Raw genomic sequence first — 10,401 nt, 5'->3', positions numbered from 1 at the left:
CTGCCCTTAATTCAATTCGCGATGATTGTACATCCGCTAAGAAAAGTCTGAGAAAATTTAAAAACAACATCAATGGAGAAGTCAACATACAAGTGAAAGTAAAAACGAATGCAAATAAGTTAGGAATTGTGCCACTAATGCACATGACGGCACAAACACGTCATAAAAATTAAATATGTTTTGTTTGGTTCTCTTTTGGAAATTGTAGAAATAAAACATGTTCCTTCTTCAGAAGTTCCAGCTAGGCAGGCTAACGTTAGTTAGCTAATTAATTTGCTAGCTATCGTACAGTAGGCGTATATTAATAATTATATATTTTTTAGAAGTAGACATGCACTCATAATTGACTGTCGCACATATAAAGCACCCACAAGCTACTGGTGGCTGAAAACACAATCATCGCGGGATGAACGAGTGACGAATTTCCGGCCAAGGGTGGTCCATTTAAAAATCCTCCCTCGCCCCTTGCCCTGCAAGTTTATACTCGTCAGACATCATGATACATCGTCAAAAGTGTCCACTTAATTTGAGGGCTGAGGGGATAGGGTGTGTCTTTTAAGTGTTTGGACTGCAACCTCTGCCTCTTACCCTATTAAGGGGGCTGAGTCACTGGCTTATTAATGCTCTTCCATGCCATCCCTAGGAGGGGTGCATCACGTCTTGCCAGGCTTTTTTTCCCCTCTACATTCGACTTGAGTGGGTTGAGTCTTCTCCCTGTCCGGTCTTGCGCCCCCTAGGGCTCATATGGTGGGGGAGCTCTTCATGGGCTATACTCCGCCTTGTCCTCAGTTCGCCTGGTCGTGCAACTCATCCAGTTTCTGCTGTTCTGCATGCGGCTATGGAAAAATGACCTGTTCACCGGCCCTGCTACCTTATCCCGGACCTGCTATTTCCACCCTCTTTCTCCCTCTCTCCTCTCTCTATCGCACCTGCTGTCTCTAACGCTGAATGCTCGACTATGAAAAGCCAGCTGACATTTACTCCTGAGGTGCTGACCTGTTGCACCCTCTATAACCACTATGATTAGTATTTGACCCTGCTGGTCATCTATGAATGACTAAACATCTTGAAGAAGAAATTAGCCTTAATGGCCATGTATTCTTCTAATTTCCACCCGGCACAGCCAGAAGAGGACCGGCCACCTCTCAGAGCCTGGTTTCTCTCTAGGTTCCTTATAAGGTTCCGGCCATTCTAGGGAGTTTTTACATCAGCAGATGTCACAAAGTGCTTATACAGAAACCCAGCATAAAATCCCAAAGAACAAGGAATGCAGATGTAGAAGCATGGTGGCAAGGAAAAAGTGCTTTATAAATACATTTGATTATGATTGATTGTATTTATGCTCCTCTTCCTTTAGTACCGTAGGTAACAGTCCAGTATACATGTACAGTATATTCCTGATGTTCAAACCCTAGCCAGGTCTCATCAAACCCTGGCCAGGTCTCACCAATAATTATTCAACTTAATTTCATTTTATAACCTTTCAGATCTACACTGGACAAAAACATTAACACAACATGCAACAATTTAACAGTTTTTACTGAGTTACAGTTCATATTGAGATAAGTAAATTAGGCCCTAATCTAAGGATTTCACATGACTGGGAATACCGATATACAGATACCTTAAAAAAAAGGTAGTGGCGTTGATTAGAAAACCAGTCAGTATCTGGTGTGACCACCATTTGCCTCATGCAGCGCGACACATCTCCTTCACATAGAGTTGATCAGGTTGTTGATTGTGGCCTGTGGAATGTTGTCTGACACTGGCTGTGTGAAGTTGCTGGATATTGGCGGGAACTGGAACACTGACGTACACGCTGTCGGGCATCTGCCGAGTACAGTTGAAACCTGGATTTATCTGTGAAGAGCATACTTCTCCAGCATGTCGGTGGCCATCGAACGTCAGCATTTGCCCTCTGAAGTCGGACTACGACGCCGAACTGCAGTCAGGTCAAGACCCTGGTGAGGACGACGATCACACAGATGAGCTTCCCTGAGATGGTTTCTGACAGTTTGTGCATAAATTCTTCTGTGGTGCAAACCCAGTTTCATCAGCTGTCAGGGTCGCTGGTCTCAGACGATCCCGCAGGTGAAGAAGACGGATATGGAGGTCTTGAGCTGGAATGGTTACATGTGGTCTGTTGTCAGGCTGGTTGGACATACTGCCAAATTCTCTAGAACAACGTTGGATTTGGCTTATGGTAGAGAAATTAACATTCAATTCTCTGGCAACAGTTCTGGTGGACATTCCTGCAGTCCGCATGCCAATTGCACGCTCCCTCAAAACTTGAGACATGTGTGGCATTGTGTTCATGCTGTTTAATCAGCTCCTTGATACTCCAAACCTGTCAGATGGGTGGAGAAATGCTCACTAACAGGGATGGAAACAAATTTGTGCAAAAAGTAGGAGAGAAACAAGCTTTTTGTGTGTATGGAAAATTTCGGGGATCTTTTATTTCAGCTCATGAAACATGGGACCAACACTTTACATGTTGTGTTTATATAGTAACGCAGTGTTTAGGTCATACATCATAGAAAACGGTCAGGGATGAAGCGTTGTCACAGGGGCCATAGTTCCAACAAATAGAATATGGCAGACTTACTTTACGATGATGGATTGCGAGGAGTCAGGCATTGGCTATACCCAAAAATAAGATTTTTTGCAAAGAGTAATCTGGGGGGTCAGTTCATATCAAAAATGAAATGATATGTTCAACTGAGATTACTACTACAGTGTCATAATGCAAGTACTTCAATATACTGTAGAGCACCTGCACCACATAGCCTGCAGTTAATACTGTTTGCTATATATTACATGAGTTCAATACTAACAGCTGAGTAATAATCCCAGCAGCTTTCTAGTCGCCCTCCGCCCGCCACCACGTGGACATGTTGTAGATTGTTGTATTAGCACAGTGACAGCACAACCTGTTTAGTGACCCATCAAGTCATCAAGTTCATGTTGGTAGCCGTACACTCCTTAGGGAGAGAAAGAGATACCAGTCTGAACAAACAGAGCACAATCGCCATGCAGGGTCACACAAAGGTCACATTATAAACACAGGGTGTCTCATGACACGAAAGGTCATCAGCCGTAGTGTGTGTTGATCTACACACTATTGTACATAGTCCATCTGTAAATAGCCCACCCAATCTACCTACCTCATCCCCATATTGTTTTTATTTACTTTTCTGCTCTTTTGCACACCAGTATCACTACTTACACATCATCATCTGCTCATCTATCACTCCAGTGTTCATCTGATAAATTGTAATTACTTTGCTACTATGGCCTATTTATTGCCTTACCTCCTCATGCCGTTTGCACACACTGTATATAGACTTTCTTAATTTTTTTATTGTGTTATTAACTGTACGCTTGTTTATTCCATGTTTAACTCTGTGTTGTTGTTTCTGTCGTACTGCTTTGCTTTATCTTGGCCAGGTCGCAGTTGTAAATGAGAACTTGTTCTCAACTAGCTTACCTGGTTAAATAAAGGTGAAATAAAAATAAAATAAAAAATAACTTTGACCTGTAGGGAAGGTTAACTTTGGAGAAGCGATCGTTCAATAGCATTCCTCCAAATAGGATACCTTCCCATCAGTACCCGTCAGGCTTAAATAACTACTGTACATGCAAGCCTGAACCCTAATGACAGGTCAGAGACCTGTCATATTTGATTTGGAGATACACTACCCTTCATTCTGTCCTTCCAAGCTTGAGGTAACATCGTCCTCAACAGAAGGCCTGTCCTAACCTCTTCTGTTCTGAATGTGTCAATATGTCTAGTATGTTTCAAAGAAATGTATAACAGGTAAATAACAGTTGAATATCATACGAAACGTCTTTCACCTTTCACCTCTAAACCCACAACAAGAATCACAGCTGTTGATAAGACTGGATCTCGTTGTAGCCTGTGGGGAAAAACAGTTTCATTACTTTCCATAAAAGATGCTGAATCAACTCACAGCAGACTATTTTTTTCGGTGGAAAATTCTGCGCCTGGCAGTTTCAGGTTCCCCTCCTCCTTGTTTGTTCCTCTGTCTAGCAGGTTTGGGGTCAATTTGAATTGAAGTCAGTCTATTTAGGAAGTAAAATGAAATCCCAATAATTATAAAAGGAAATCTATGTATTTACTGACTTCTCAATAACTGAACAGGAGAAGCTATTTTATTCAAAGGTTTTTATTTTTTTATTTTACTCAAATCAATGCCTGAATTGAGTGACCTTGAATTGAATTCAATTTGAATTGACCCCAAATCTGCTGTCTAAGCCTTTGTGTCAGGCCCCCAGTCACCCTAGCCAAACCACCTGGCCCCCAGTCACCCCAGCCAAACCACCTGGCCCCCAGTCACCCCAGCCTAATCACTGGCCACGGGCCACAGCCAGGTGAGGGAGGGCTAACTCATGCTGTAGGACCTAGGTGTGAACAACGCCAAAGCCCAGACTGAGCCTTGTTCACATCCTGTGGAAGAATGTCACAAATACAAGCCTGACCAGCTGACACAGACTGAATGAAACGGCAGGAGGTTATGAGTCTGTTTGCTCCCAATAGTAGAGCATGATGGGAATGTAACAGGCATAACTTTACAGGAAGGCATTGTAGGAGTTTGGAAAATGACATATAGAGTATGTGGAAGTATGTTTTCCAGGAATAAAACAGCAATGCTGACTTAAAAGGTCCAAATGCAGAAATGTGACCGGAGGTTATTCTCAGTCGCATTCAAATGAAAACATCCAAGTCTCATGCTACCTCCTTGTGGCCAAATAATAATGAACACAGTGAGTGAATCTGGTGGCCTACAGCAGTGGTTCTCAATCCTGGTCCTGGGGACACAAAGGAGTGCACATTTTTGTTTTAGCCTGACTCAAATCATCAAAGTTTGATGATAAGTTGATGATTTGAATCAGCTGTGTAGTGCTAAGGCAAAACCAAAACTGTGCACCCCTTTGTGTCCCCAGGACCAGGAATTGAAAATCACTGGTCTACAGCATCTCCCCCTAAATGGAGAAATGTCCCAAACAAATGGTGAAAGTGTTTACCTTTAGAATACCACATTACATTTTCTGACTCAGTGACAGTTAAAGGTGCAATCTGGGATTGGTACATCCATTTTTAGACTTTTAAATGAATGACATAACCATTGATTCTTGAAGAATATAAACTATAAATCACAAGCTTCAATTCAACACCCTACCAAAACTCCAAAATAAAAGCTTGCTTGTAAACAAACTGTTCAGCCTCAAAACATGCTTAGTGCTGTTTTACGAATCCCATACTGTAGCTTTAAGAGAGATGTTTTTCAAGGAGAAAATTGAAAGCCACTGGAGTCAGTGCAGTGAGATAAACAAGTGAGCCAATTTGTCCATTAAATCAAGTGGAGGAGCAATAAACAAAGCTCGTTTGTGATGGACATGCACTTGTAAGGACCATTTACCCTTTGTACAACTGGTGACATCACGATCCGATAATAGTACTTTTTTTTCTTCAAATGATGTATATATGGTGCTGTTTACAGATGTTACAGAAGTGATAAGAAACTTTAAGTGTCACAAGTGATCAGAAAAATCTCTATGTAAAAACATAACTTTGACAGTCCATTGAAATAAACAGCTTGTGCTTTTCTGGAAAAAGTTCTGCTACTGTTCAATTACAGTGAGACTGCATTTTACTGATTAAAATCAATCACATATCTTGTCCAGGTTCATTACCACTGCATATTATTGTATGAGTCTTCAGAATGCAAACACCAGGATGCAAATTCTGTACAGAATGTATATTCTGTTGGCTTTCAAAAGCTCAAGCGATGTAAAGTCCCAATGCAGTCTTATCAATGGCCTGTGCCTTAGTCACAAAATCCACTTCATTAGCAACACCCTCTCTCATTCCAATTCCCTTCATTTTCCTCTTTCCCTCTGTCACTCTTCTCCCCTCTCTATGCAGACATCTCCCTCTGTCACTCTTATCCCCTCTCTATGTAGACATCTCCCTATGTCACTCTTCTCCTCTCTCTATGCAGACATCTCCCTCTGTCACTCTTCTCCTCTCTCTATGCAGACATCTCCCTCTGTCACTCTTCTCCCCTCTCTATGCAGACATCTCCCTCTGTCACTCTTCTCCCCTCTCTATGCAGACATCTCCCTATGTCACTCTTCTCCTCTCTCTATGCAGACATCTCCCTCTGTCACTCTTCTCCCCTCTCTATGCAGACATCTCTGTCCCTCTTCTCCCCTCTCTATGCAGACATCTCCCTCTGTCACTCTTCTCCCCTCTCTATGCAGACATCTCCCTCTGTCACTCTTCTCCTCTCTCTATGCAGACATCTCTGTCACTCTTCTCCCCTCTCTATGCAGACATCTCCCTCTGTCACTCTTCTCCCCTCTCTATGCAGACATCTCCCTCTGTCACTCTTCTCCTCTCTCTATGCAGACATCTCCCTCTGTCACTCTTCTCCTCTCTCTATGCAGACATCTCCCTCTGTCACTCTTCTCCTCTCTCTATGCAGACATCTCCCTATGTCACTCTTCTCCCCTCTCTATGCAGACATCTCCCTCTGTCACTCTTCTCCCCTCTCTATGCAGACATCTCCCTCTGTCACTCTTATCCCCTCTCTATGCAGACATCTCTGTTACTCTTCTCCTCTCTCTATGCAGACATCTCCCTCTGTCACTCTTCTCCTCTCTCTATGCAGACATCTCCCTCTGTCACTCTTCTCCTCTCTCTATGCAGACATCTCCCTCTGTCACTCTTCTCTTCTCTCTATGCAGACATCTCCCTCTGTTGCAGGGTGCAGGGGGTGAGAGTCAGTGTGGCTACACTGTGAGCGATAGCCATGGCTGTCCCTGATCTTTTTGAACTCCTTAGTCCACTGGCAACGTCCCCTCCACTGGTCCTCTCTGCCTCCGCCTCCGCCTCCGCCTCTGCCTCCGCCTCCGCCCCTGGCCTCTTCCTGCAGGCCTGGCGCATGGCCGAGCGGAAGCTGTCCGTCACAAAGCAATAGACCACTGGGTCCAGGCAGCTGTTGAGGCTGCTGAGGGTCACAGTGGCGTGGTACGCCAACACCTGCTGTGCTCTGTCACCCCCCATCCGGAAATACACCAACGCCTGGCGCACGTGGAAGGGCATGAAGCAGATGGAGAAGACGACCAAGACAGCCACCAGGAGCCTGACTGCTCTAGCCCGCCGGCCCTGGCTCTGAGGCATCAGCCTGGGGTCGGTCAGGGCGCATGCCACCCTGAGTGTGAATGTCACGATGACCACCAGGGGGAGCAGGAACTCCAGGAAGGACAGGGCAAAGAGGGCGGTGAGGCGGCAGCATGACGTGGCCTTGATCTCCAGCGCCGTGGTCTGGAAGGAGTAGGTGACCACCACGGCGAAGAGCCAGATCCCCATGCTGACTCCCTTAGCGACCCCAGGGCTCCTCCAGCGGCGCCCGGCCCCGGCCCACACCACGGCTATGTAGCGGTCCACGCAGATACTGGTGAGGAAGAGGATGCTGCAGTACATGTTGACGAAGTAGCTGAACGTGTGAACGTAGGAGCAGGCCAGACACCCTCCACCGCTGTGGTAGAGGGCAATGCGGGCAGGGAGCGAGAGCGCCACCAACAGGTCAGCCACAGCCAGGTTGATGGTATAGACCACAGGGGCGGAGGAGATCTGGGAGGGCAGGCAGAAGATGTAGAGGGCCAGGCTGTTAAGGACCACACCCACCATGAACATCAGGGTGTTGACCACCATCAGGGTCACCCACAGGCCGTAGAACTCCTGGTACAGGCCCTCGTCCAGGTGGGCTAGTTTCTTCAGGTAGGGCACCCCCCACTGGGGGTTGGAAGTACTGTTCATGTCTTCAGGTGTTGCATTGACCACCAAGGACGTGAGAATCTCCATTGCAGAGAGGCAGTGATGGACTTCTTCTGAAAAACAGTAATACAGTATTGTCATCATGTGACAGTATAATGCGAACAACATTGAGTTTCTCAGTGAGTACAAGTAATATGCTCTGTAGAACTATAATCACTAGAACAGAAAAAGGCCCTTAGACCACAACGATTTGACTGTACCCTCCATGGTATGCTCAACAGGGATATTTCTGCACCATTAAATATCTGCTTTCATAGTGAAAATGAGGTCCTGGGAGGAAATGACCAGAGCTATTTCCTCCCTTAGATACACACTGGAAGAATGTGAGAGCATCACACGTTTCTTTATCTTGGCCATACATGAACGGGCTGTGTAGACTTTGTAAATCTGGGCAGGAACAGGGGATTAGGCCTAGCGAGTCAACATACATGGTGGTGATGCAGAGTGAGGGTACTGTGTGTCCCTCATCACACACTGTAGATAAACACACTAAATTAACTAATGTAGCGTCTGGATGAAAAGCGGTCAACACTAGTCCCACGTTATACAGTATGTAATAATACCGGGCTTATTGTTAGTCATTTGTTATGAGAGATTGTGTGCAGTTCATAGATTTTTTTAGGATAGAGAATCTCTTCAGTACCCTGATCAGATGTCCTGGGTCATAGCTAGTTCTGACCTCTTCAGTACCCTGATCAGATGTCCTGGGTCATAGCTAGTTCTGACCTCTTCAGTACCCTGATCAGATGTCCTGGGCCATAGCTAGTTCTGACCTCTTCAGTACCCTGATCAGATGTCCTGGGTCATAGCTAGTTCTGACCTCTTCAGTACCCTGATCAGATGTCCCGGGCCATAGCTAGTGTGTTCATGTTAGCTGATACTGTATTTGAGACACTGCTGTGCTGTGTGAAAATGGTGAGGTGTGATGTGGCGAGGTGTGACGTATAACTTTATTAACAAACGTATCACTATGTTCTACAACATGATACATATTTTAGTTGCATGAATATACCAATATACCAGACACTTGAGTCAGTGCAAGTGCTCCATAGTTTCCATTGGCTTTAACACAAATCCTAATCCTAATAGTCTGCTCTCACACTCCTACAAGTATTATTAGTAACACTTCATTGAAATATTCTATCCTAATGCCTACATTCGTTTTCCATAAACCTGGACGCACGATACACTTAAACCTTTCATAAGTACACTCTTATATAAGAGTTATGACTGAACTTCCAGATACAGTGTCCTAGCATCTTGACACCTAGCCGTCAGTGACGAATACAGAGCTCAGAGAGAGCGTCGTACTTCATTGGCAGTTCACAAAATGTACTCAACCCTTACCAAAAACCTTGTGTCACACAAACCATCGCCCAAAAGAACAACTTGTTAAAGACACAGTGCACCTCTGTATGGCCTGGGGAGTAAGAGTTCACAGTACGACAATGAATGAACTAGTATTCAGTGGACTAAGCCTTTCTAAAAATGTAAAGTGCGGGTAGCCAATCTGTTGTGAGAGATCTCATTATGCTAGTCTGTCTCACTCTCTCTCTATCTCTCTCTCTCGCTAAGACAACATTTTCTCAGAGCATTCTCCATTCTGAGAATATTTTTTTACTTTCAGATGCACCTATATCACTACATCTCCACAATGTATTCATGAGTCACATTCAAAGTCTATCAATATAACATCATCAAATTCAGCCAACAGAAAACTCCTCCAAACTTACCTGTTTCAAGGAAAGAATCACGTGATAACCTGTCAAGAGTGGGTGGATGTTGATCTTCGCTATAGCCAGTTAATTTAGCCAATCAGAGTGCAGTGACCCGTGTAGCCTCTGTCACCTTGGACTCTTTCTAAAGTATGTCCTGGGTGCTCAGAGATCGTCTTATAGGAGATATCTATCTAATGTATCTTCTCACTCCATTGTTGAGCTGAGAGGGAGTCTTTCACACCACAGCACACCATGTCATAATTATTTTAGGATTGAAAATCATTTTACGTCCATTCCCTGTAACAAACCATGTCCTTTAGAGGCTTGGATTCTCCTTGAGTTTGAGATTTTCCTGTCTCAATGTCTCTCTCTCAGAATCAATCAATCTCTGAAAGTCTCTCTGCATCCTTTAAATCGGTCAAGGGGCATCTTCATACCTCCCAGTATGTTTCTCACAAGATTTCACTAGGCAGTCTCTCAGTGTCCAGTCTCTCAGTGTCCAGTCTCTCAGTGTCCAGTCTCTCAGACTCTCAGTCAGTGCCTTGGGCCTCTCTCCCTTTCCACTCTACTCCATCACTGCAGTGAAGTCCCCTGGCTGTACTAATCCCATTTCCCCCTGGGTTAGGACACTAAAGGAGGAAGAACCTTCCCAAGTTTACTTCAGCTGTGACGTCACGGTCCCAAGGATTAGGAGCTCTGCTGCTCCTGGACGAAAACATGACGGAGGGAAAGTGTTTGTGTAAATAAAACGATTCAATACAGTAAATGAAGCGGACATTAGTATAGGCCATGAAATAAATACATGGATAAGTGGATATT

The 10,401-nt window shown here is 44.6% G+C and overlaps 1 protein-coding gene across 1 annotated transcript; it reads right to left on the bottom strand.

The window, feature by feature from the left end:
* Positions 1–6,763: 6,763 nt before the first annotated feature.
* LOC115173245 (G-protein coupled receptor 20) lies at positions 6,764–7,891 on the bottom strand. The gene has a single exon (XM_029731161.1). It carries the CDS (start codon positions 7,889–7,891, stop codon positions 6,764–6,766), a length of 1,128 nt encoding a protein of 375 aa, XP_029587021.1.
* Between the last annotated feature and the right edge of the window lie 2,510 nt (positions 7,892–10,401).

This window comes from Salmo trutta, chromosome 34, assembly GCF_901001165.1.
Source record: "Salmo trutta chromosome 34, fSalTru1.1, whole genome shotgun sequence".
Classification (NCBI taxonomy): Eukaryota; Metazoa; Chordata; class Actinopteri; order Salmoniformes; family Salmonidae; genus Salmo; species Salmo trutta.
This window is presented reverse-complemented; position numbering and strand designations above follow the sequence as displayed.